Source organism: Geotrypetes seraphini, chromosome 8, assembly GCF_902459505.1.
Source record: "Geotrypetes seraphini chromosome 8, aGeoSer1.1, whole genome shotgun sequence".
Classification (NCBI taxonomy): domain Eukaryota; kingdom Metazoa; phylum Chordata; class Amphibia; order Gymnophiona; family Dermophiidae; genus Geotrypetes; species Geotrypetes seraphini.
In genome coordinates this window covers 120613290-120641047 of record NC_047091.1, presented here as the reverse complement: position 1 = coordinate 120641047, position 27758 = coordinate 120613290, and the positions used below count along the sequence as shown (strand labels likewise).

The 27758-nt window shown below is 45.2% G+C and overlaps 1 protein-coding gene across 1 annotated transcript in view; it reads left to right on the top strand.

The window, feature by feature from the left end:
- The window catches only part of MAP1S (microtubule associated protein 1S), a 29761-nt gene extending 12876 nt beyond the window's left edge, over positions 1-16885 (top strand). Inside the window, exons 3-7 of the mRNA XM_033955278.1 lie at positions 9070-9152; positions 9516-9656; positions 9784-13120; positions 13553-13773; positions 14203-16885. Coding sequence (XP_033811169.1) covers positions 9070-9152; positions 9516-9656; positions 9784-13120; positions 13553-13773; positions 14203-14358 — 3938 coding nt within the window. The 3' untranslated portion in view covers positions 14359-16885. The remainder of the gene's footprint in view (positions 1-9069; positions 9153-9515; positions 9657-9783; positions 13121-13552; positions 13774-14202) is intronic.
- The last annotated feature ends 10873 nt before the right edge of the window (positions 16886-27758 follow it).

Genomic DNA, 27758 nt, shown 5'->3' with positions numbered 1-27758 from the left:
CCCCTCCAGCCCGATCGCAGCATTCTGCCATCTCCCTCCCTCCACCTCACCTTAGATGCTGAGTTTGCCGACTATTTCTTTTTCGCTCAGCCGCATGCTTTCAAAAAGCCGCACATGCGCGGCTGCTCAAGTTGTTCAATCTTCTCTGATGCAACCGGAAACAGGAAGTTGCAGCAGAGGAGAAGATTGAACAACTCGAGCAGCCGTGCGTGCATGGCTTTTTGAAAGCATGTGGCTGGGAGAAAAAGAATTAAAAGTCGGCAAACTCGGCATCTAAGGTGAGGTGGAGGGAGGGAGATGCTTCTCGGAGCCGGACTTTGCTCACTACTATATGCTTTCGTCCTCTCCCGTGTGGACTATTGCAACATGATCTTAAATGGACTTGCTACGAAAAACACCCATCAAATAAGAGTACAAAACGCTGCCATCTGACTCCTGAAAAATCTTCACAAACGAGACCCGATCACCCTAGCGCTGCTCACTTACAGCAGATCGACAAACGATATATATTCAAAGGCCTACACTCTCTTACCATGACATGGTACCAGCCTATATGGCAAAAAAAAACCCTACTATTCTACACCCTGAATTGTCTACTCCACTCACAAGAAGGCAAAACGATTACGCATGCCTTCCACCTTGAGACTGCTTGAACAAGCTACCTACCTAGATCATTAGAAGGTCTACTGAACTTCAGGAAGGCAATAAAAACCGACCTCTTCCCTTGAGAATGAACCTACCCAAATTACAAAACCTTACAAAGAAGAGCACCAGCCTCCTATGCAACATTCCACCATTTATCTACTATATGCATGTCTAACAATGCTTTGCAATAATCCTAATAATAGGGAGATATCTTTTAGTATTCTGTGATACGTATAAATAATATCAATAATCACAGCTCTGAATATTTGATAAAATATTTAAATTAATAGTGATAAGCTCAGACCTTATAACCCGTGATTCAGTGATAACACCGAACTGAGGTTAACTAGGGGACCATCATCGCCATCACTGTCCCCCTTACCATCCATATAACAAACTCAATCTCTAACGTGCATTAAAAATAATTTATTTTTTTTTTAACTTATCTGTAATGGATGAGCAGATGGTTACTGCTAAACCTCAGTGGTGTTAAAGTGTCAAGTAACTGTGTGCTTCAATAAAACATTTTCTTAATCGCACCATTCTGATATCCCTGCCCCCCCCCCCAACTCGAGTTTCAACTCTTCCTCAGGGAGGGACACTGGTATTGGCTCTGTTGATGGAGACAACACCGAAAGCAGGGCTAATTTTAACAATGTTTTGCCACATTTTGTCACACTGTCTCCTTTCTCTCACTATACTATACATTGTATCTTTCATGCTATGATTATCACACTGTCTACTGTGCTATATTGTCATGCTATGCCCACTACACATTGTTTGCCATCCCAAGTCTACCAGGCTAGGTTTTGCCTTATAATATATCATACTGTCATGCCATACTCGCTCAGTTAGGCACACTTGTATACTGTATCTATAATGCTATGTTTTCCTTGCCATTTTTATATAGATAATACTAGGTTTGCCATGCCATGTATGCCTTGCTATGTGTGTATGTATATAATACTAGGTTTGCTACACTGTGCCATGCTTGCCGTGCCATGCCATATTTGCCAACACCTTGTATAAAAACACTTTAATATGTAAGTAAACTTGTAACCTGTTCTGAGCTTCCCTGGGAGGATGGGATATAAAACCAAAATAAAGTGAAAATAGATCCAAGGAGGGGAGGGAGGCTCTGTATGACAACTGCCTGATGAGTACCAAATGGACAGATATAAGGAAGTGGCTGGTTTCTGAAAAGTTGGAACACTGAGCTCCAGAGCTGGGTAGGTAGAGCATGGGATAATCTAGAGCTCAGCTGGTGGTCTGAAGTGAGGTCACTTGAGGTTGTTACCTTTTTTTTAATGCTAAACAGTGTGATAAAGAGTAAAGAACAAACCATTAGCCCAGAATGCTTGATTTTCACCTGTCCCCTCATTCGTGTTGTGCCGTTATTCTCTCGACCTGGTCATGGTTACCAGTTTTGTATTTGCTGTCCTCCACCCCACCCCCCCACCCCCATCATGTGTCCTCTCTGCTGAGGAAGTTGAGACATTGCATGAGCTTGTTAAAATTTTCTGAAGGTGGTTTCTTCTTGCTTCTATGGCATCCTACTTGGGAGAGTTTCCCCTATGCAGTTAATTAGAAACACTTGTGCACAGTTTGGTTTTTTTGTGTGTGTTTTATTTTTTTGGTGGGGGGAGGTTAAGGAACAGAAGGTAGAGAGTGCTTTAAATCACAGTTCTTCAACTGCCGGTCCGCAGAAAATTCCTGCCGGTCCACGCAGGACCGGCGAGATCAACTTCTTCAATTTCCTGCCGGTCCGCGCAGGACCGGCAAGATCAAGGAGCTGTCCTTCGCGCAGGGCCAGAGAGATAATAGGGAGCCTCACACTGTGCTTTCTCCCCTCCCAGCGGCTCTCCTTACAAACACAGCGATTGAAGAAGGAAGCCTTGGAGCTTTTGCTGAGTCGGGTCGCCTCTGATGATGCAACTTCCGCTTTCCTCAGAGGCGGTGCGACCCAACAAAGGACCCGAGGCTGCCTTACTGAATCGCAGCGCTGGCAAGTAAGGAGAGTTGCTGGGAGGGGAGAAAGCTGCTGGGCATGGTGAAAAAAAAAGGGACAGCTGCTACTAGATCTGGAGAGGGAGAAGGAGAGATGCTGCTGGGAGGGGAGGAGGGAAAGGAGCCTGTGAAGCTGCTGGGTAAGGAGGAAAAAGGGACAGCTTCTACTGGACCTGGAGAAGGAGAAGGAGAGATGCTGCTGGGAGGGGAGGAGAGAAAGGAGTCTGGGAAGCTGCTGGGCAAGGGGGAAAAAGGGACAGCTGCTACTGGACCTGGAGGGAGGGAGAAGGAGAGATGCTGCTGGGAGGGGAGGAGGGAAAGGAAAGGGAAGAGAGGGAGGGCCTGGAGGGAGGGAGACCTGGAGGGAGAAGGAGAGATGCTGCTAGACAGGGGGAGGAGGGAAGGGAGAAGAAAAAAGGAAGGAAACAGCTTGCAGGGAGATTAGAGGAGGGGAAAGGGAGAGACAGGAATGAGATGGGAAGGGGGTCAGCAGAGAAATTGAGAGGGACAAAGATGCTAGATCTGGTGTAGGAGAGATAAAAATGAAGATAGCAGTGAAGCTGGAGTGAATCGTGTAAAAAGGAGTGAGGGGCATAGGCTGGATGGAAAGGGGAGAGGGGCATAGAAAGAAGGCAGATACCATATGGAAGGGGAGAGGGCAGACAGTGGATGGAAGGGGCAGATGCTGGATTGAAGAGACAGAGGGCAGATGCTGAAAGGAAGAGAGTGAAAAGAAGATGAAAGCAGAAACCAGAGACAACAAAAGGTAGAAACAAATAATTTTATTTCTATTTTTTGATTAGAATATATCAGATTTGAAATATATATCCTGCTAGAGACATAACTGGGGACTGCAGTATTCTGTTAGCATGATATTTCTATGAACTTGGCTTGTTCAGTTTTCTTGATAGTAGAGGGGATATATGTGAAGGGGAGGGGAGACAGGGGTTTTGTTGGTCCGTGCTCTGTATATTTGTATTTATAAAATCACAATTGTTCAGAATATTGTTTCTTTTTATACTTTAATAAAATACGTTCAATATAAAATCATAATTGCGGCTTGTGCAGATGGGATCAGATGGTTTGCGGAGATGGGGCGTAAACGGGGTTTTTAAATTTTAGTCCTAGTAGTTTGCCAGTCCACAAAATAATTCTTTTATTTCTGCCGGTCCACGGGTGTAAAAAGGTTGAAGAACACTGCTTTAAATAACTCACCACTGAGATATTGCGCACAGGCTATTTTTTTGATAATTTAAGCAAACAAAACCTCAAAGCTCAATAGGATATGCCTTTAGCTGCGATAATCCTATACACAGATACTATTTGTATCATTGGTTTCACATCATAGAGGAAAGAGGTAAAAACTCTAACCATTTAGAGTCTGGAGAAAACTGTGATGCTACTGCAATGTTCTTTCTTGAAATTAGCAAACATTATTATTAATATATATATATATATATATATTTTTTTTTTTGACATAGGCTTGCTCTCTTGTATAGCGTGTAATAAGAAACATGAATGCCAAAGGGTCCTTTAGCTGTCTGAAAACAAAGTTCCCTCTTTTGCAGGAGGCACAAAGCATTCCCTTTCGCACTTCTTTCTGGCTATTTATGTCAGTGGTTTCAAACTCAAACCCTTTGCAGGGCCACATTTTGAATTTGTAGGTACTTGGAGGGCCTCAGAAAAAAATAGTTAATGTCTTTTTTTATTAAAGAAATGACAATTTTGCATAAAGTAAAATTCTTTATAGTTTATAAATCTTTCCTTTTGGCTAAGTCTTAATAATAATATTGTAACTTATAGGTAAAGAGACATGATCAAGAAACTGTTTTATTTTACTTTTGTGATTATGATAAACATAGCGAGGGCCTCAAAAATAGTACCTGGTGGGCCGCATGTGGCCCCCGGGCTGTGAGTTTGAGACCACTGATTTATGTGCTTTAGCAGATGTGCCTGGCCTCCCATGATATTCCCAAGCTAAAATTCTCCTTTACCATTGGTACTTTTTCTGGGGAGGAATTGGGCTCCTCTTTTCACCTGTGCATCCATGCCACCCTAGGGAAGGCTTGCTGGCTGGCTGCAGAGGCCTCACAGGTGTGTTTATGTTCTAATTTCTTGTGCTGCCTTCCTGGGAGCTTCTTTCCCCATTAGTACTGTAATTGGTGCCACCTCCAATATATCATTTCCAGGTTACTAAACAAGGAATCAATCTGTAGATATTTGGTTTAATTTTTAGTAGTGAGATTGGTGGGGGGAGAGGGGGAGAAGGAGCTGGCAAAAATGTTCTAGCTTAAAAAAAAAGCAATCCCCCATTCCTGGTGTTTTATCCTCCCCCCCCTCTTCCCTTTAATTTGTTTTTAATGATGTAATTATTAACTTTCCCCTCCCCTTTTACCCTCAAGCTCATGTTCATATTTGTAATTTGTCTATTTAATGTTCACATTCCCCCCCTTACAAAAACTTATTTTAACCTTTCATTTTTAGTATTGTAAACCAGCCAGGTGCACATCGATGGTCGGTATATTAAAATTAATTAAACTTGAAACTTGTAAAACGGGAGAAACAAATCCACAAACTCGGACGTGAAACTGAAAGTGGAAATGTCCTAAAAAATTGTGGACACAATTTGATTATAAAATATACTTTTTATTTATCCAAAAATAGCTCAAAAACTCAATGACAAAATCACACGGGCAAAGGATTGTCCCGACTCCAGCGTCTTTCGTTCTGCAACGTTTGTATTTGATCACTAGCAGCTGTATATCAGCGTCCATGCAGCAAGCACTTGGATTAATATATCTTTATGCTTGAAGACCCATCAGATTCATGAGGCAGACCAGTTTGGCCGAAACATGTAAATGTAGAGTCATTGAGTTTTTGAGCTATTTTTGGATAAATAAAAAGTATATTTTATAATCAAATTGCAGTGTTCTCCCCAGAATTTTTTTCCAGCCGGGTGGTATGAAAAAGTAGCCGGGTGAGGTGGGACAGGGAAATTTGGTGGTTAGAATAGGGTCATTAAATCCAGTGGTGTACCTAGTATATGACAAGAGAGAAGGCTTCCGGTTGAGGTGTAGGATGTGAGTAGGAACCTTTTCCCACGGCTTTGTGCACTGCAGCACCCAGGGAGCCAGCCCGAAGATGCTGCGTTGATCGCTGCAAAACACTGTCTTGGGCCCGATGGAGGTGCTGGCCCTGCGGACTGGCAGAAAATTTCTGCGGACCGGCACCGTTCCACAGACTGGCAGTTGAAGAACACTGCACTAGAGCACCAACACACGAACTGTAAAATTAAACAAGTCGGATCCTGCACAATCAATTGATTTTGTAGTCAGTGCTAACAGAAAACCATGTCCTTTTCATACACACAGAACAGAGAAACACCTTCCCCCAATATGGAATAATCACCTTCACCCAATATGGAATAATCACAAATTAAAAATAGAAATATGTAAACAAAAGTTAAATTAATGCAACACCACAGAAACAGTGACACATGTCCCCTAATACTGTACAAAATATAAAGACAGTAGATATAAATTTGAAAAAAACTGATACATAACAATCACCACTTTAAAAACAAATAGAAATAAAACAAATAACAAGAAATAAGAAAATACAATTTTATTGGACTAATCCATTTTTCAGTTAGCTTTCAGAGGCCAAATCTTTCTTCAAGACAGTACAGTATGCAGCTGTTATGATATCCTGTCCTGACCTGAGGAAAGGGGTTTAGTCCAAAAGAAATAGCCTTATTTCCATTTCCTATTTATAAAGTTTTATCAATAGTTACAGTACTACTTGATTCTATGTAAAGCAACAAAAAATATCTTTCTACCTTTTGTAGTTTCTGCTTTAATCATCTTCTCTTCGCTCTTTTCTTTCTATACAGCGTTTGTCCTCTCTCCCTTTGATGCAACATCTGCCCTCTATCTTTGCCCTTCCACCCAGCCTCTGCTCTCTCTACCCCTTCCATCTACTGTCCACTCTCTCTCTGCCCCTTCCATCCACTGTCCACCCTCTCTCTGCCCTTTCCATCTAGTGTCCACCCTCTCTCTCTCTTCCATATGGCATCTTCCCTCTTTTTACGTCCCTTCAATAAACTGTATATCCTGTGCCCTTTCTCTCCTTTATACATGATTCATTTCAGCTTCATCCCCTCTCCATTTTTCTGTCTCCACTCCCTCCCCTATGCTCTGGCATCTCTCTCTTCTACTTTCCTTCCTTCCTACCCACTCCACCCCATGGTCTGGCATCTCTCTCCTCTCCTATCTCTCCCTCTCTGCTCTGGCACCTCCTCTCCTTCCTTTCCCTCTGGTCTGACATTTGTCTCCTTAGTTTCCCTTCCCTCCTCCTTGCCCTAGCATCTCTCTCCTCTCCCCCTTCATTATCTGGCATCTCCTCTCCTTCCTTTCTCAACCTCCCTCCTTCCTTTCCCCTGGTCTGGCATCTCCCTCCTCCCCCCATGCCCTGACATCTCTCCCTCCATGGTCTAGTATTGCCTTTCCTTTCCCTCTTTCCCATGGTTTTGGCATCTCTCTTTCCTCTCCTCTCCCTTCCTGGTCTTTCTTCTCCTTCCTTCCCTCTCTCTCCCCAGTTGGGTGCAGCAGCAGCATTTTTCTTCCCCTTTCCCTCTCACTCTCCTCCTCCACTGCTCTTCCCCCTTCCCTATCCACTCTCCTCCTCCACTGCTCTCCCCTCAGTCCTGCTGCAGCATTTCCCTCTTCCATAAGTCCAGCAGCGCACTCTTCTGTTCCCAATCCAGCAGCACCTCTCCCTCTCACCTCCCTCCACCACTCAGCTCCAACAGCACCTCTCACTCCCCTCTTCTTCCATTTCCCCCACTGACTAGCTGCTGCACCTCTCCTTTCCACCCCCAGGACCATCAGCACCTCTCCTCTCTGACTAGCAGGGCTCCTCTCCCTTCCCTTACCCATTCACCTCCCAGGTCTAGCAGCACTACTCCCTCCTCTCCTCTTTTTGTCTCCTTCTATCAGCACCCCTCCCTCTTATCTCTCAGGTCCATTGGCACCACTCCTCCCTCCTGATTAACAGGCTCTCTATTGTAACTTGCCTGACTGCTGCCGTAGCTTTAGCGAGTAAATTCCCTCCAGCAGCCTCGGGGCCTCCGAGGAAGAAGGAAGTTACATCATTGGAGGTGGAGCGGCCTAGCAAAATCCCCGAGGCTGCAGAAGGGAATCGATTCGATAACACTACTCAGCTGTCAGGCAAATTACAATAAGAAGAGAGCGGTGCTGCTACTAGTCCAGGATATAGAGAATAGAAAATAACAGTGGCAGCAAGAAGGCGAGAAGCTTGCTGGCGCTACATATCACGTGTTGGGAACTTCTGTACTAAGGGACTGAAAATGAACATACAAACAGTTCCTCATCATTGGTTTTTAACTTTTTCCCCTGCCTGGGAAAGCAAGGGGCACTACTTTTAAGATTTACTTCACAAGCAGGTAAATGCAAGAAAGCCAGGGCGGGTGAAAAAGGTTTGGCCTATCAAGACGTGAAGAACTATATCATGGGGGTGAGGGGTGAGGCGCATGCCAAAGTAAAAGTGCCAAGGAGAGGCGATCCAAATCACCTTGGCACCACACTGGAAACATTTAATTTCCTTTACGGAAGTAGCCTCGAGTTGATAAGTGACGTTTTCACATTATTTTACTTTGAAACAAGTTTCCCCAAAGCAATTTTCTACCTCCCCAGGCCCGTCTTCCTGATCGGGAACGGGAGCCGCCCATCGCATACACACACCAAATACAAATTGCAGGCTAGTGCCGCCTTAGCCCGTAGCAAACGCATGCTCTGGGGCTCTAACGTGTGCGTGCCGGCTTCCCTTCTCTTCCCCCCCCCTCACCGGACATAACTTCCGGTTTCGGAGGGAAGAGAAGGGAAGCCGGCACGCACACGTTAGAGCCCTTGAGCATAAGTTCGCTATGGGCTAAGGCGTGAAATCTCCAAGCGGTTTTTATTTGTTTTGTTTTTGTTTTTTAATGTTGAGCAGCGGGCAGCAGCAGAATTCACGAGCGGATGATAGCCGGGCGCTCATCTAAATTAGCTGGGCGGACCGCCCGGCTAAAAGGCCCTAGGGAGAACACTGAAATTGTGTCCACCATTTTTTTTAGGACATTTCCACTCCCAGTTTCACGTCTACTAGCTTTTAATACATGTTCAGCTCTATCTGTAATCGGTGCACAGAGAAACCCTTCCAATGATTAGAATTAAAAAATTTTAAAAAGGGGGTGCTGAAATGATAGGTTTTCATATTTAGGACTAAAGAGCATAAAGGACACAGCTTTTTATCTATTTCTTTTGGTAGATATAAATCTCTACTTTGCCCCACCCCCATAGCTCCCCTGCTGTGATTAAAATCCTTCCCTGACACATCTATTCTTTTTTCCTTGTGCAGGGCAACAGAGCCTTCACCATCAAGGGGATGTCTTGGAGACCCTGGTTCTAATGAATCCTTCTGACAAGTCAGTTGCCAATGAGGTCAGTGGCCTTGGCAGTGGGAAGGGATATTACAGGATTACTGATGGCTATCAGAGAAATAGATAACAAGAAGAAGTGGAAAGCAGAAAAGCCAGCCAGCACACTATTCCTTTTTTTTTTTTTTTCCTTTCTTTCTTTAGGTCCTTCAGTGAAATTTGCAGCACCTCTGGCTATAGCCATGCAGGGGTTGTAGGGGGACTATCCTTACCAACTGAGTTCTGCTTATAGAGGTGGAACCAGAAAAAGCATTGAACTCATGATTATTAACCTGTTCTAAGAATATTAAATTGATGGTCTTTTAATACCAGATGTAGCTGTTTATTTCTTGGGGCTTCTCCTTCACTCTCATTCTCTCTACTCCAGATTCGTAACATCATCATTGATACTTCCCAGTATAAGTTACTGGTGTTTGCTGGGCCTTACATTGAGGAGACCGGGGAGCTGCATCTGCAGACAGGATGCTTCTCACTGCAAGACTTTATCCACATCTTCAGTGACAGAGAGGTGAGCAGCACAGCTTCAATCTTCAGTTTGCTTTAAACTGAGAGGTACTCGGGACAGATTAGTATTGCTATTAATTGAGGAAAAAAACAACATACATATTTTTTTCTTTTGGATTTATTTTCCTTAGATTGGTGACTTGCTGAGTTCTGCAGACCCTTCAACCAAAGCAAGCTTGACTGTCATCTGCCCAGACTTTGGGGATTGGAAAGATTTGGGCCTGGACCAATATAACCTCCAGGACTTCATCGATCTCAAGTTCAACCCTGGCTGTGTGCTGCCTTTGATGGAAGGTCTTCAGGAGTTCACAGAGTATCTCTCAGAATCTTTGGAACTGCAATCTCCATTCCAGCTACTCGAGCCACCAACCACTGTTGGATTCTTGAAGCTGCCGAAACCTTGTTGCTATGTGTTCCCAGGTGGCAGGGGTGACTCTGCTTTCTTTGCTGTCAATGGGTTCAACATTTTGATTAATGGAGGTTCCAATGCCAAATCTTCTTTCTGGAAGTTAGTGCGTCATTTAGACCGGATAGATTCCATCTTGGTGACCCATATTGGGACAGACAATTTGCTAGGAATTAACAGTTTGCTCCAACGGAAGCTAGTAGAACATGAGGAAGACCCATCTCAAAGTTCCCAAAGTAATGAGGACTGGTTGAAAAACCTTATTTCTCCCGAGCTTGGTGTGGTTTTTCTTAATGCGTCAGAGAAACTGAAAAATTCAGAAGAGCATTCTCAAGCTCTGAGAAGCTGTGATGAAGCTGGTATGATTGTATGTTGCCTTGGTAAACTGGGCATTAAACCCAACCCACTCTTCAGAGTTGATAGTGCTATGATTGAGCCAACAATCTTGTTCCAAAAAATGGGAGTGGGATGTCTGGAAATATACATCTTAAATCCAGTGAAAGGGAGCAAAGAATTGGACCTTTTGATGCAGTGGACGGGTAATGGCTTTCCAAAAGGGGGTGACTTACCTCTGCATTGTTTAACCTCTATTTGTGCCTTACTAGTGTGGCATCCAGCAAACCCTTCTGAAAAAATCATTCGTGTCTTATTCCCCGGCTGCACACCTCAAAACAAAATTCTGGAAGGGTTGGAAAAATTGAAGCACTTAGAATTTTTGAAATATCCTGTGGCAATTAAGAGAGACTTGGATGCCCTAGGAGGGGCTACTGGAGAGGGACTGCTCAAGTCGAAGAGGACAGAAAGCAAGGAGAGCATTAAGTCCACATCAAAATTGAATTTTCCAGACTCGCGGTCAGGGGTGGGGAAGGCTGACAAGGACACAAAACTCCCTGGCAAGGAGAAATCCAGGATATTCAATGGAGCCCCAAAGGAGAGCCCTGCCCAGCTGGAGGGCAGCATTAAAATGAAAGACTTCAAGCTTAAATCTGAGCAGCAGCCAGGAAAAATTAGTCGTGACTCAAAGCTAAAGTTCCCAAAAACTCCAATCAGAAAGGACCTGTTCAAGGATGAGAAGGACAAGAAAGCTCTAAAGAGAGAGGACAGCATCCACGGGAAGGAAGTGGATAAGGAAATAAAGTCAGAGGGGAAGAAAGATGGAAAGATGCTGGCCAAGAAAGATCTTAGAAGGGAGGTTAAGGAGGACAAAAGTGAAGATAAAAAAGGAGCAAAAATGGTCACTAGGGAAGTTAGAAAGGTATCCTCTGCCCCAACTGAGCTCAAGAGAGCAGGAACCCTTAAAAAGGAGACTCCAGGCCATAAAAAGGAACCAGTACCTGCAGCCAGAGCAATAGGAAATACAATAAAGTCTCAGACCAGAAATTCTACTACTAACTCAATAAGTCTTTCTGTGCTCAGTCCTGAAAAGGAAGGCAAAATAGAAGGTTCTGTGTCGTCGTCTCCAGAGGATGTGACTACTGAGTGGCAGAGATTGAAAGAAGAGGAGCAAGAAGCTGTAAGGTCACTGGAAGGAAAAAGAATAAAGGAATTGGCAGATGAAGGAATCATGGCTGAGAGTGAGGCTGTTCATTTGCAGGAGGCTGGCCAAGCTCTTGATCCAAAGGCCGATGAAGACAAATTTGAGAGTCCTGATCAGTTCAGACACCTAGAGACAAGTCCAAACAAGGTTCTTGGTTCTCCATCCCCTCTAACAAAGACCCCCAAGGGTGACCGCAGCATCAACTTTGACTTGACTCCAGCTGATATTGGGTCTCTGAATGGCATAAAAGAAGGAGTCCAGCACAGCTTCCAGGAAGCACTGGAAGATCTCTGTGGTAGTTCTGATGAGAGAACCCTAGAAATGGCTTCTCCTGCCAGTGCCAGACAAACCCCCTTTCACCAGTCTCCAGTTGATGTGTCTGAAGATGACATGAGTATAGAAAAAAATAACATCCAGCAGCAGAATTCATGGAGAGTACTGGACTGTAGTAGTGGTACTGGTCTTGGCCTAAAATCCTCCCATGACAGCTCTTCTTCATCTCAGGGGAAACAAACTGGCTGTCTGTTACTTAGCCCTTTTAAGGATGACATGCCAGATGTGTCTCCCACCATCACTACACCTTCACTGCCTGCAGAGGTAGGATCCCCACACTCAACGGAAGTTGATGAGTCTCTTTCTGTTTCCTTTGAACAGATCCTTCCACCTGTGAGTGAATCCTCCCAGGAGGAGGGCAATGGACCTCATTCAGAGGGGATGACACCAGAGCATGAAGGCATGACAGCCAAAGGTGAAATGACCTTGCCGATCCGGTCCTCCCAGAATGCCACACTGGCAGAGCTTGATGGTGTGGAAGCGCCCATCATGCGCAGAGCTGGAAACCACTCTGAATCGCCCCATGATGTTGACCTGTGCTTGGTGTCTCCATGTGAGTTTGAACATCCGAGGCCAGAGATCTCACCTTCTATGAACTTCAGCCCCCGGGACCTGTCCAACGACAGTGACCTTTCCCAGGAGCTGGTCATGCCCTTTGGTCAGAAGAAGGAGGAGACTTCTGCAAATGAGGGAGATGAAACTCCTCCCACCTCTCTCAGTGAGTCACTGCCTGTGCAAACAGATTCTGATATACCACCTGGCACTGAGGACTGCCCATCCATCACAACATATGGAGGTCTGGACTCTGATGAGGACTCTGAAAACCCACCCAAATCCTCTCTTGGATCTCGGGACCCACCTCCAATGCCCATGAAAGACCCTGTTCCCCGCCAACCACAGCCAGGGGTCTGCATGATGGATCCAGCAACACACTCAACAGAGAAAGGGAAGGTTAAAAAACAGCTCCCCAGACCCTTCTCTGCATCCCAGAAAACAGATATCTCTAAACAGTCCCTTCTGGACACAAAAGCTAAAGGTCCACAGGGTTTGTCAAGAGAAGCAGGAGAGAAGACAGCAAAGACAACTGCCATCAACAAAAATAAGCAATTGGGGAAATCTCCCCAAATTGCTGGCACTCTGATCCCTGGCAAAACTTCTGGCACTTTTCGATCCTCCCAGGCAGGTAGTCAGGGTAAGTGCTCCCCTTCCAAGTTTATTTACAAGATTATATCACCCGTCGACACAGCCATCTAAGCAGTTCACAATCTAATCAGGTACTCTTAAGTATTTCTCTAACTGTCCTGGGGGCTCTCAATCTAACTATGGTACCTGGGGCAATGGAGGGTTAAGTGATTTACCCAGGGTCACAAGGAGCGGTACTGGGATCAAACCTACAACCACTTGTCTGTCTTGTGCTGAGGTCTGGTCCCCACTTCCTTCCTTTCTGAGTGAGTTGGTTATTTATGGAGGTTAAGGGGGTGACTCGGTTTGGCCTTGGTTGCATTTAAAGTGAGGGAGATGAAGAGGTAGTGGTGGTTGATGGAAGTCTAGATGAGATGGATGGCTTTTTTTATTGAACTGTGTTTTGATCTATTCTTTTCCCCCCTCCTCCGGCCTCAACTAGTGTCTGGTGCCACAGCACCTCCACCAGGCTCCCATGTGTACCTGGACATGGCCTATATACCTGGCTCATGTAGCAGCAGCACAGTGGATGAAGAGTTTTTCAGGCGTGTCCGCTCTGCTTGTTATGTCCTCAGCGGTGAAGACCATGTGAAGGCCGGTACCATGAGATCCATCCTGGATGCACTCCTAAGAGGCAAAAGCTACTGGAAACACGATCTTGAGGTAAATCTGCTTAGTTTGCTGCAGGTATGAAAAGTGATCTTGGCATTTTTATGTTCTAAATATCAAACTTCCTTTTAAGCTAAATTGTGACTGAGATAACTTGACTCTGGGAGAGCAGGAGCTTGAATTTGGGTTGATATAACTCTTGTTTGTAACCGTTTTGGTTTTAAAATCAGCCACTGGGGAAAGTAGTGATTTTTTTTTTTTTTTTTTTAAATTTGGAAAGGCTAAGAACAGTACCGGGCAGAGCTTTGGATTCTTGCCCAGAAATAGCTAAGAAGAAAAATGTAAAATTTTTTTAATTGAATCAGGTTGGGCAGACTGGATAGGCCATTCGGGTCTTTATCTGCCGTCATCTGTTACTGAGGCATTATCTGTCTTCTAAAAACAGGCCAGCATAGTCTTCAGCATCTTTTCCTTGTTTTCCAGGTGACTTTGATCCCAACCTTTGACTCATTAGTCATGCAGGACTGGTACCAGCACACGCATGAGCAGCAGCAGGAGCTGGGTGTCACCGTAGTAGGAAGCAACAGTACAGTCACCATGCAAGATGAGACTTTCCCAGCCTGCAAAGTGGAGTTTTGATGGGGAACAAAGCCAGCAGTGGGCAGACATTTATCCTTTCCAACTCGTGTTCTGAAGGAAAGGAGCTAGAGGAAGGCAATACCGCCACTGCTTTGTGTTTTTTTTTTCCCTCCTCACTAACTGGGGATGAAGTGTCCATGTCTGCCTGGGCTCACGCCATGGCTGCTGTTCTGACCCATGCCTGGAGCTGGTTTGGGACTGGTGGCTGCCTCCAGTTAAACAGGTGATGTCTTGAGATGCAAACACTTAAATGTATTTCTGTAGAATACAAAAATCTGTACATAGACTGTGTAGTACAGTTAAGTAGCCTTTCCCACCTGCAACCCCTTCATATTTCATAAGGGAGGTGCATCACATCTCATTAGCTGATATTAGAGCTAGCCCCAAAATCCGGTGGAGTGAAGACATAATCAGAAGCTGCAGTGTAAATGGTGTGCACTACCCCACCCCCAGCACTAGTGAGGGTTGAGGTGGACTGGAGAACTTTCAGCTGTGTGGGTTATGACATGTTGGGCTTGTCTAAGAGCAGCAGTAGCTGTGGTGCCGGTACTGTTGTCTCATTAATTTAATAGACATTTATGGGCCTCTTTACCTGAACAGTTCAAGATGGATTCCAATAGACGTAATCTACTAGTTATACATCAAGATACATCATGTAAACGCACAAATACGTGAAGCAAGCAGATACTTGAACAGAGGTTTTTGGACCTTAAGAGTTTTGCCATGCATGCTGAAAATCCCTTTAGGCTGATGTCGCCATGGAAAGGAAAACTGCAGGCTTTTAGGCCTGTTCCTCATAGTCCTTGTTTGTTTCCCCCTAATGAGTGACTTAGCTGTTGCTATTTCAGTCATTTTCTTGTACTGAACATAGATATTGAGATGGCACATATAAAGATTTAAAACAATCAATATAATTAATCAGTGTCTCCACTGCTCTTGGTCAGCCTGGTTCTGAGTCTGAGGCACCATTATAAAGATTTACTAAGGAATTGCTCTAGCAGAATCATGTAGAGAAGTACAAATGGTTTGATAGGAAATAGGGTAATTGATTACTGATTTAACACAGATCCTAGGGCAATAGGCTCACTCCTTCCTGACACGTTTGCTCCCTGTGGTTTGGAAGAAGCAAAGAGAGGGAAGAACTTGAAGTGTTTGTGTGACCTGGCCCTTCTCATAGCCTCTGGGTGAAAGGCTACCTCTGCTTTTTGTCCAAGGGTAAACGGTGAAGTGTACACTCACTGTATTGAGTAACCCCTCTTGTTAGCTCCAGGATAGGATGCACCCAGGCCTTTCTAGTGTAGTTGCGCTCTCTGCAATACAGTGTGTGTTTTTTCACTCTTGAAATGGTCTCTATGACGAAATGCCCTTGAGGGATCATACACCATTAACTTCTACCCCAGGGTTCCTGTATTGGCTAACCTTACTGCAGCAACTTACCTGTGATCTGAAATAACTGGGGTTTGGCATATGGTGATGTAACTGCTCCCCAGCCTAGCTGTACGGCATATGGTTATGGCACAGAGGCAAGGCTTTGGGCCCAGAAATTTCTAGCAGGTTAGAGCTTGTAGTTCTTAGCTAGGTCAGTGGGAGAAACATTTTTTTAAATTAGGGGTTGGATGATAGTTGACTTTAGCTGATTGAGCATATCCTGAGAATCTCCAAAGCATATGGCCTTGTTTAAAACTACAGACTCCCATGCCCCCTATGGCTGCTGTGAAGAACACGTCCCAAATCTATCCATGTCGAGAGAGGTTATTTTTTTGTGTCAGAATGAAGGGGAAGCAGTTGGTGGTGCAGAATGGGGAGAGGGAAGAGGTAGGTTATTTTTAAAAGAGGACAGATTGAGAGATCCATTGCTTTCAATGGAAGTAAAACCTGGAAATAAAACCTGGATTTCTCAATCTATCTTCCTTTTTCTAGAGCCATATGGTAACCCTAGTAAAAGGAGGTATAGAGTTTTTGGGGTTTTTTTTATAAAGGGTAAAAGACCTGTCTCTTTTATGGTACTGTGGGGGTAAAGGGTGCTAGACTTTAGGAACGGTAGCTTTTTCTAGGCTGTGCCGTGCTCTGAAAACCACTATTTGATGTGAAGGAAGTATAAGCTGAAGTGTGACCCCCCCCCCCCCCACCCTCCCAAGGTGCTGCTTGAACACTAATTTTAGTCTGTGTAGTCTCTTCAGTGTTTTGCAGGGCTGGACTCTTTCTCATCACGAATAACATTGCTGATCTCAAGTGTGGTATGGGATCTCTAGTTTAAACTGTTAAACTTTGCAGCAGATCTTGAAAAAGGAAAAATAAACTTGCTCTCTGAGTGGGAGAGAAACATGAGCTAAAGATTGTATCGTAGCTCAGACCAAGTAAATGCATCTACATTTAGTGTTTAGAATTATGTCACCTGCTGATTAATAAATGGGATTGTGTATAAATTCTCTCCCATCCTGGTATGTGCGAGATGTCTTGATGTCCGTAGCATGTCATTGTTCTAGTGGGTGGCACTTGCTGTGGTACAGTATTTGAAGTTCTTCAACTGGAAGACAGAAGCATGGCTTATGGTGGGGGATGCTCGCATGTACTAGTTAAGGGTGCCACACAGCAACAGTGAGGAAATGTAAGATAGCAATACTACTTATAATGTCTGTGTCAATGACAAAACTCCCTTATACAAAAATGATGGATTAAGGAAATGTTATTCTCTTTTTCTTCAATTGTTGGTATTTTTATTTGTATTGTTGTTTTTGTGGTTTCGAGTAAAACGGAGACACTCCATTGAGCCAGTCACCGTTTAAACAACCGGGAGCATTATGCACCAGTCAAAGCATCCAGTCACTTAAGGTGGGAGCACCAAGTACCAGCAATAAATTGGGCATAAAAGCTAAGTATATTGAAATGTTAGAAAGCTTTTTTGTCTTGTAAAAGTGACTGATTTATCAATCTAAATATTCAAAAATTAAAATTTTAAGAAAATAAAGTATATTAAAAATATTGATATTGTAGGGGGATTTAAGAGACTAATGATAGATAACTCGCAAGAGGCTGTTCTGACAAAGACAAGTTCTAAAAATCGGGCAGCTGCGAGCCCTTGAGGTCTTCTTATCCCGACATTAATCATAATCACAAAAATAACAATACAAAAAAATACCAGCAATAGAAGAAAAAGAGAATAATGTTTCCTTAATCCATCATTTTTGTATAAGGAAATGTAAGATGCCATAGTAAGACTGGGGAGTGACAGTTTAAGTGCCTGCATGGAGTGTGGAAAGAGGTGTGTGTGGGGGGGGGGTATTTTATTTTATTTTTTTTAAGCAAGAACCCCTCCCTGCTTGCTGTTCAGCTCGCATCCCCCTGGAGCTAGTGCTGCAGGAAGAAATGGGATTGGGCAGGGTATGGGACAGGGCTATTTCTTGCAGATAGACCAGGATTCTGCAAAGGTCTAGAGCAGGGGTGTCGAAGTCCCTCTTCAAAGCCGCAATCCAATTGGGTCTTCAGGATTTCCCCAATGATTATGCATTAGATCTATTAGCATACCATGAAAGCAGTGCATGCAAATAGATGTCATGCTTATTCATTAGGGAAATCCTGAAAACCCGACTGGATTGCGACCCTCGAGGAGGGACTTTGACACCCTTGGTCTAGAGCAGGGGTGTCCAACCTGCGGCCCGAGGGCCACATGCGGCCCAGTGAAGTATTTTGTATGGCCCCGGTCGAGGGCAATGCAGTGTTTTCCTCTGCTGCCCCCAGGTGTTTATCGTCTTGCCGGCTCCCTCCTCTGTCTTGCTGCAGCGTTTGCACCTTTGTGCGGCCCCAGAAACATTTTTGGGGCCAATGCGGCCCAGGGAAACAAAAGGTTGGACACCCCTGGTCTAGAGGGAAAGACTCTGAGCATAATTATGAAATGACTGTCTGGATTCTGCAATTTTCAATAACCAGCTTCTGTTCATCAAAACCCGCTTGTACCAGTCCTGCTGTCCTTGCACTCTGTTAGGAACATCCAGCTTAAACTTGCCTACTAGAACAATGTGTACACTTCCAGGGGTGATGTGCTGTGGACAGCCAGAATATATCTAGTCTAGGTTAGTATGTGCTGCTTCATCTTGCAAGGTAACTGCTTAAGCATCCGTTGGAGCTGGGCATACATTGATAGAGCAGCAATGAAATCCCTCTCCCATGGGTGCAATAACACTTTACCCCGAGATGAAAGGGTTGTGACTATTGTCCAGTCTGTTTGTTAGAATGTAATGAAACGTGCATTGTGTAGGAGGAGAGGCAGAGCTATAGTGGGAACTGGAGAAAAATTGCACATGGTTTGAATTTGTATTGTGTTACAGGCATGTCCTAGTTCGATTCCAGAGCAAAAGAAAAAGGTGGGAAAAACCCCAAACCCTGTACAAAACAGTGTAATAAAAAGTAGAAAAATAGGCTCCCAAGTCCCCACCCTCACCCACCTTTTTTTTTTTACCAAGCCGAGGTAGAAATCTCTGACGCTCATAGAATTCCTATGAGTGTAGGCCCAGCATCAGAGCATTTGGCGCTCAGGGCCACAGTAGAAACCTCTACTGCGGCTTAGTAAAAGGGGGCCATAGTTTTTTATTAGTAATGAATACCGGGTGGTCCTAGGTGGGTATATTCAGACTTCAGAATGATTTTAAAATATGCCCAACATGTTTTGGCACCTTAGCGCCTGTGTAGGAGGCATCAATCACTAGTCAAAACTTTGAATCTGATGTAATACAGATGACAACATATGTAAATCCACTTCTCAAATTGCACCAAACTGATTTAAAAAAAGCCTTTCCAAATGCTTTGAACCAGTGGTTTTTTCTTTGAATAGTGCAGTATAATTTGAGAGGTGGATGTATACACGTTGTCATCTCTACATATGTCAAACTCTAGTGATTGATGCCCCTGCCGCAGACGCTAAGGCACCAAAACATGGGTTTTTTTTTTAAAATCATTCTGAAGTCTGAATATGACCACCTTGGTTTTTATTACTAATAAGGCTATTTTACTGCTACTTGGATTCCATTCATAAGTTGTTGTTGGGTTGTGGTTTATTTATTTTTTTTTTGAGACAAGCATAAATAAAATTACAGTATAAATAGCCTCAAACAGGACCCAAAAATTGGTGTAATCATGGTATGTGACATTTCTAATGCTACTAATCTACAAAGTCTGTGTGAATCGTTGCACTGATTGTTGATATAACCACTGCAGGGAGGGGCACCTATGTGCAATTTTGACTGTATTCATTCTTGCCAGTCCTCTACAAAATAAACTCGCATTGCAGTAGTCTATCCTCTCTTCTCTCTTTCCATAGTGAGACTGGGTTCTTTTCTAAGGCCCTTCTTGTACTGCTGGTATAAGTACCTCCATGGTGTATTAAAGCCCTTTTGGCTAGGGCTATATTGATAAGTTGATATTAGGAACAGTGCTGACTGGACACTCTTTGAACAAAGGTGGACTGGGTTCCTGACAATTGGAGCAGTAGCAGCAGTTTTTGCAGTCCTGTGCCTGTGTTCAGTAGGAAAAGAACAGAAATTGTTCTTTTCTTTAGAGCCTTTCCAGACCGGTACAATTCACTGTAATAGCTCACCATGACCAGCAGGTGGAGACTGAGACAAAACCTTTTGGCTCTAATACAAGTAGCTGTGCTTCCCCCCAATATAACCAGTCTGTTCTCAGTCTCAGCAGGTGTGGTAAGCTGTTGCCAGGCATTCCTTGGTTAGTGTAGGCCTGTTGGAACTTGTTTAGTGATCTTGTCCCTGTCGGAACTGAGCTTGGGGAGACCCTTTTTGGGATCTGTCTGACCTTAGGGGTGTCGCACTTGACAGGTCACGAGTTGAGTCCTTCCCCCCCCATTTCCTCCACTTCCCCATATAATAATAATTTTATTTTTGTATGCCGCCATACCGGGAGGGTTCTAGGCAGCTCACAGCAGAGGCAATACATACAGTGCATAAAAATACAACGGATAAAATAGTAAAACCAAACAAGTTAATACATCAGGTTAAAAAAGGAAGAACAAATTAAAATAACAATGTACTTTAAGATACCAGCCTATCGAATAAGTGTGTCTAACAATTTTCTGAAATCCAAATAAGAAGCCTCCTCTAACATTATTTTTCCTAGCCATGAATTTAATTTAGCGGCCTGAAATGAGAAAGTTCTCTTAAGAAAGTTTTTGTAATGACAAGATTTTATGGAAGGATATGAGAACAGATGCACTCTACGTGTACTGACTTAGTGAGCCAGTGGTGTCTGTTCTGACTGGGGGGGGGGGGGGGAATCCTGAGGCAGTGCCGGTCTGAAGGGAGCCTTCAATTGACAGTAATTGATTTTTTTTGTTGGTAACTTGTCGCTTTTCTTTCAACTAGGTTGCGTATTGCGCAATGAGCTCTTTAAAGGGAAAAAGTGCTCATTGTGCTCCAAACGTGAGGTCGATGCGTCCAGCTTATGCTTGTGGTGTGTCAGCCGCCGCAAAAGGGCATCCTCGTAGGCTTCAGGTGCTGGTGTCCAGGGATCCCCTTTGCAAGTGCCTCACATGCTGACAGCAGGGAAGCTCAAGCTTCCCTCGCTGTCCACACAAGGATTCCCCCAACTGCCAACAATCAGGAAAATAAGGTTTCCCTTTCCACTGATGCTGCTGGGGACTCCCTTACAGCTGCTGCCGGCTTGTGTGCTTTAGGCTTCTCAGCTGCTACAGGCCTTGGGGGGCCTTTTTCTTGGTGGGGTTTGCTCTAATTTTGGCGGGAAGCACCTCCATTTTGTCTGCAGCTTCAGGTGATCTTACTCCTGTATTGGAGAGATGGGAGCAAGTTTCTGCTGTATATCCAGTGCTTTCAAAATAGAACAAAACATAAAAGACCCCCCCCTCTCATCAATACGGGGCAAGTTTCTCAAATAATATCATCATGTAACATTTAAAGGCTCTTAAATATTTAAATGTGCTCATAAGCTCTACAGCAAGGTGCCAAACAGCGGTACAATGTCGCTGGAAAGGTGCTTGAATTTTAATCATAACATATTGCATGGAGCAAGGAATCTTGCTTCTACTGAAGTTGCAAATGTTATGGCTCTACAAAAGCTGTTTAAGAGTGAGTAGACCACTTATCTGAAAAGGTCAGTTCACAGCTCTAACACAATCTGTGTTTCGCTAAGCTACATCAGGAAGCCAGAAGGATAAGCTTTTTATATTGATTTTATGTGCAGTGCCTGAGTCCTTTGATCTGCACACTTGATGTTGAAAAAAAAAGAGGCATCTATTCTAGTATTTTTCTAGGGCGGGGAGATTAATGAACAGTGCCTATGGTTCAGCTGGCGAGCTGTGGCGATGTTTGCTGAAGGGCTTTTTCATTGCAGTTTCCAACAGTATTGCTCTATGCTAGTTGTTACTCCTGTTAGTTCTGCTTGGCTATTCAGCAAACTGGCTATATTAAGGGGAAGCACCGTTACTTGTATTACAGACAAAAGGATTTGTCTCGGTCTCCACCTGCTGGTCATGGGAAACTATTATTCATCAGTGAACTGTACTAGTCTGGAGAGTCTAAAAGAAAGAAAATTAGCAGGTAAGAACCTAATTTCTCATGTTATACCATTGGAGTGAGGGCACTGCTACCCTCTTCCCACCCAATCTTAATCCTCCATTATTTTGTAAGTCTTGCTGCTATGCTATCTGGTATCTACAATGGGGAGTAAACTAGCAGAGCTCCAGTTAATTCCTGTGGGTCTTGGTGATTCAAACGGAAATTAATTGATGCTTTTGTTTTTCCTATCTTCCCTCCCAAGAGTGGGAAAAGATCTTGCATTTACCTACAGCCAGGCTGAGGCCTGGGAAAGGAGTAGCAACCACTCCTGATTCTGTTCAATTTTATAAGTGACATTGGCAAAAGGTTAGAGAGAAAAGTGTGTTTTTGTTTGGTTTTCTTTTTTTTTCTTTTTGCAGATGGCCTGAAAATTTACATCAGACAGACAACCTGAAAGTGCACAGTTCTACAATTTTAATGTTTAGTAGTTAAAATTTTAAGTGAAGTACAGAAAACCAAAGGATCTCTATGTTCTAGTGCAGGCACGTCCAACTTCGAACAGATCGTGATCTACTTTTTCCATCCAAAAGTGCCGTTGATCTACCACCAAGAAAATTAAGTTTCAAATTAAATTTTAACCCAATAAAGTTGGAGGATCCCTTCCCCCCCTCCCATTTTTAATGAACCTTCTGTCATTTACTTAGATGTGATCAGCTGTAAGAACTGTGAGGGGAAATGGAAAGTACATTTTTTTTCTTGAAGTTTTATCGAGTAATAATTTTAACTTTTTTATTGAGTAATTTGTTAAATTTAGGTCGAGTATTGATACAGGCTGATCTTGCACAATCTTTAATATTTTACTCTTGCTCTAATGCGACATCTGAGCCTGCATTTTATCCACCAGCTTTTTGAAGTTGGGTGACTATTGCTTGAGGGCCAGTCTCAGGGAATCCTGGAGATGTTCATCTGACATGTTGGAACGTTGTGTACTCTTTGTCATTTTCAGATGGGAAAGCGCAGATTCACACAAATAAGTTGAACCAAAACAGGAGTGTACAGTTTCACTGCATCTTCTCAAGTTGGGAAATTTGTCTCTAGGTACTAGCTTCCAAAACGATTCTTGCTCAGCATGGGTCTTGAGAAAAATGTCATTTTTAAGGGTTAATATTTTGTTTTGAAGAGATGGCTTGTTCAATGAGTAATTTTTACTGATGGCAGCTGCAGTTTCTTTAATGTCCACATCTACTTTGAATAGGTATGACAAGTACTCCACAATTGTTCCAGGTTTTTTTTTGAAGTTACAGAATCTTATTTTTGAATTCCTGGATAACAGAACAGATTTTCTCATTCTGAAAAACAAAATTTGCAAGGTCAGTCATCATTAGCTCAAATTTGCTCTTGTAGGATGAAACTGTACTCCTCAACAATGCATTTGTTTTTACCTTGTAGTTCAAGGTTCATATCACTTAGTTCACTTGTAAAGTCAGCGAGAAATGCCAAATCACATAACCACTCCTCATCTTGCAACTCTGCTTGGTCATCTCCTCTCTCCTTCAAAAAAACTTCTTATTTCATTCAGCAAATTACAGAATCTTTGTAGAAATTTGTGCCTACTTAACCACCTTACATCTGTGTGCAAAATGATTTCCGCTACTCCTTCATAAAGAGTAAGATTGAAAAGCTGTCTTTGAAGTGATCGTCCAAGAACTGAATTCACAATTTGGAAAGTGATGTCCATGACAGTCTTTGTATTGAGTCTCTTGCTTGCCAAAACTTGCTGGTGAATGATGCAGTGGTAAGAAAAGAAATCTGGGAAGTTGTCATGCTGTCTACAGCGGGCTATGAAACCCTTAACCTCATGTGTCGTTGCTCTTGCTCCATCAGTAGTGAAGGAAACAAGTCTATGCAATGGAAGATTACACTTTGTCACAAAAGAAGGGAAAGAATTGAATATTTCTTGACCGGTAGGTCTCCCTTTAAAGTAATCATTCCAAGTAGTTTTTCTTTAACACTGAAGTCTTCAAAACTATCCGGAAAAAGACTAGTAACTGGGCTATGTCTCTTATGTCTGTAAATTCATCCAGTTGGAGTGAGAAAGCAACACAATTTGAAAAATCCTCCAACAATTGTTCAGTTGTGTCTCTACACATCTTTTCTATTCGTTGTACAATGGTGTTTCTTGACAATTGTACATCTTGAATAGCAGCTATGATCTCTTTCTTATTTTTAAATCTTTCAAAAAGATTGTCAGCTGCTTCAAGAAAACAATCTTTTACAAATTCCCCTTCAGTGAAAGGTTTGCATTTCTTTGCGATAAGGTTGCTGACCTTGAAGGATGCGATGGTTGCATTGACCAAATGTGACCTTGGCTTTGCCATCAACTGTTGCTGAGTAGCCAATTTTGATTTAAGTTCTTTGAGCTTCAGTTTACGAATTTCAGTTTTGGGTAGAAAATCAGTATCAAACTTATTGCTATGCAGAGCTGTATAATGACTTTCCAGATAACCTTTTTTGGGCAGGGATACTGGGGCATTACAAATTAGATGACAACACTTATCTTTCACCATGATGAAGTAGTCCATTTCCCATTCATCATGAAAGTGGTAGGTTTTGCTCTTCTTTGGACCACTCATCTTTGTTATATTAGGGAGGCTGGATATAAGAAGGGCAAATCTGCTAAGTTAGTATAAACACTGGCTGAATCTAGTCCAAAACTGTCACTGTCTCAAAGTACCGTATTTTCACGCATATAACGTGCGCGTTATATGCGTTTTTACCTACCGCGCATACCCCTCGCGCGTTATATGCGTGAGCGCGGTATACAAAAGTTTTAAAACATAGTTCCCACCCCGCCCGACGCCCGATTCACCCCCCCCAGCAGGACCGCTCGCACCCCCACCCCGAACGACCGCTCGCACGCGCTCCCACCCGCACCCGCATCCACGATCGGAGCAAGAGGGAGCCCAAGCCCTCTTGCCCGGCCGACTCCCCGACGTCCGATACATCCCCCCCCCCCGGCAGGACCACTCGCACCCCCACCCCGAACGACCGCTCGCACGCGCTCCCACCCGCACCCACATCCACGATCGGAGCAAGAGGGAGCCCAAGCCCTCTTGCCCGGCCGACTCCCCGACGTCCGATACATCCCCCCCCCCCGGCAGGACCACTCGCACCCCCACCCCGAACGACCGCTCGCACGCGCTCCCACCCGCACCCGCATCCACGATCGGAGCAAGAGGGAGCCCAAGCCCTCTTGCCCGGCCGACTCCCTGACGTCCGATACATCCCCCCCCCCGGCAGGACCACTCGCACCCCCACCCCGAAGGACCGCCGACTTCCCGACAATATCGGGCCAGAAGGGAGCCCAAACCCTCCTGGCCACGGCGACCCCCTAACCCCACCCCGCACTACATTACGGGCAGGAGGGATCCCAGGCCCTCCTGCCCTCGACGCAAACCCCCCTCCCCCCCAACGACCGCCCCCCCCCAAGAACCTCCGACCGCCCCCCAGCCGACCCGCGATCCCCCTGGCGACCCCCACGACCCCCCCACCCCCCTTCCCCGTACCTTTGGTAGTTGGCCGGACAGACGGGAGCCAAACCCGCCTGTCCGGCAGGCAGCCAACGAAGGAATGAGGCCGGATTGGCCCATCCATCCTAAAGCTCCGCCTACTGGTGGGGCCTAAGGCGCGTGGGCCAATCAGAATAGGCCCTGGAGCCTTAGGTCCCACCTGGGGGCGCGGCCTGAGGCACATGGTCGGGTTGGGCCCATGTGCCTCAGGCCGCGCCCCCAGGTGGGACCTAAGGCTCCAGGGCCTATTCTGATTGGCCCACGCGCCTTAGGCCCCACCAGTATGCGGAGCTTTAGGATGGATGGGCCAATCCGGCCTCATTCCTTCGTTGGCTGCCTGCCGGACAGGCGGGTTTGGCTCCCATCTGTCCGGCCAACTACCAAAGGTACAGGGAAGGGGGGTGGGGGGGTCGTGGGGGTCGCCAGGGGGGTCGCGGGTCGGCTGGGGGAGCGGTCGTTGGGGGGGAGGGGGGTTTGTGTCGAGGGCAGGAGGGCCTGGGATCCCTCCTGCCCGTAATGTAGTGCGGGGTGGGGTTAGGGGGTCGCCGTGGCCAGGAGGGTTTGGGCTCCCTTCTGGCCCAACTACCAAAGGTACGGGGAAGGGGGGTGGGGGGGTCGCCAGGGTCGCCAGGGGGGGTCGCGGGTCGGCTGAGGGGGCGGTCGGAGGTTCTTGGGGGGGGGCAGTCGTTGGGGGGAGGGGGGTTTGCGTCGAGGGCAGGAGGGCCTGGGATCCCTCCTGCCCGTAATGTAGTGCGGGGTGGGGTTAGGGGGTCGCCGTGGCCAGGAGGATTTGGGCTCCCTCCTGGCCCGATATTGTTGGGGAGTCGGCGGTCCTTCGGGGGGAGGGATGTATCGGACGTCGGGGGGGGGCATCAGGCTTTCAGGATGGGGACAGACCTTCAAGGGGGGACAGTGCACGGAAGTCAGGGGGGGTGAACGGAGAGTCGGAAAGTCAGGGCGGGCGAAAGGAGCGTCGGGCAGCATGCGCGGTATACCCGTGAGCGCGGTATACCAAAGTTTTTGTACATATCATCGTGATTTCTGCGCGCTATACCCGTGTGTGCGTTTTATACGGGTGCGCGTTATTTGCGTGAAAATACGGTATTAAAGATCAACAGGAACTGAAGACCTCTAGATAATTACAAGGACTAGAGATGCCAAAACCACACATGCAGTTCTGCACACAGGGTAGAATCAACGCAAAGGCTAGGTGAAATAAAATTGCAGAAGCAAGCAAAAGTCACAGTGGTTTGAACCAATTTGAAGGCAAGGCAGAGGCAAGTTAGAACAAAATTGGAAAAGCCTGCCAAAATCACCAAATTTTTGACACTTTGTTGTGTCTGCTTGAAAATGTTTAATGAAAGTGAACTATAAAGCGACCAACGACCAGCACATGACACAACTAATACGGTAAGTGTATGGAGGTAAAGCTCAGGTGAATGGATATCGCTCGGAATATAACACACTTCTAAGGGGTGTTGGGGTGGGGGCAGGAATGGGGGACTGAGATGCAGGAGACCAGGTATGACGCTGGGCCTGTGGCGTATCATTGTGGGGCCTGGGTGGTGGCCCCCTGGGGTACCCACAAATTATTGGCACAAAAACAACAAGCGCCCCCAATACACCTGCAGGCAAGATTCCTGCAGGCAGGGAAAAAAGACAGGCAAAGGATCAGCAGCGGCGGCAAGCCCTTGGCAGACGACCTGCCATCACAAGCTCTCTCGTAGTGACGGGGCAAGTTGCTGGAGATATGGAGCCAAGTGGGACTGGCGATCTAGCTCTGACCCCTCCATGATTTACAGGTAGATTGCAATCTACCTGTTGGACATGTCTGCTCTAGTGCAGTGGTCTCCAACAGGTGTGCTCTGAAGTCCATTTCTGTGGCTCCATTATTTGGAGTTTTTTGGCTGGAGCTGTACTAAGTCTTCAGTGCCGTGGGCTGGCATTATCTGCTTTAACTTTTGGTTTGCTGAAGTGAAAGCAGTCTGTGAGGGACATTTTGATGCTGACCCATTCCTTCCCCCCTCCCCCTCCTCACCTCTAACAATGCCTGCCTGCAGCTGGGTACTGTGGCTGCCATAGAAACATAGAATATGACGGCAGAAAAGGGCCAACAGCCCAACTAGTCTGCCCAATCATGATCCCTTCCACCCTCGAGAAGCTATCCTCTATCATACCTCAATAGCGACCCCACATGTTTGTCCCATCGTTTCTTGAAGTCGAGTGTGCTACTAGCCTCAACTACCTGACGTGGAAGACCATTCCATCTATCAATCACTCTCTCGGTAAAAAAGTATTTCCTGGTGTCCCC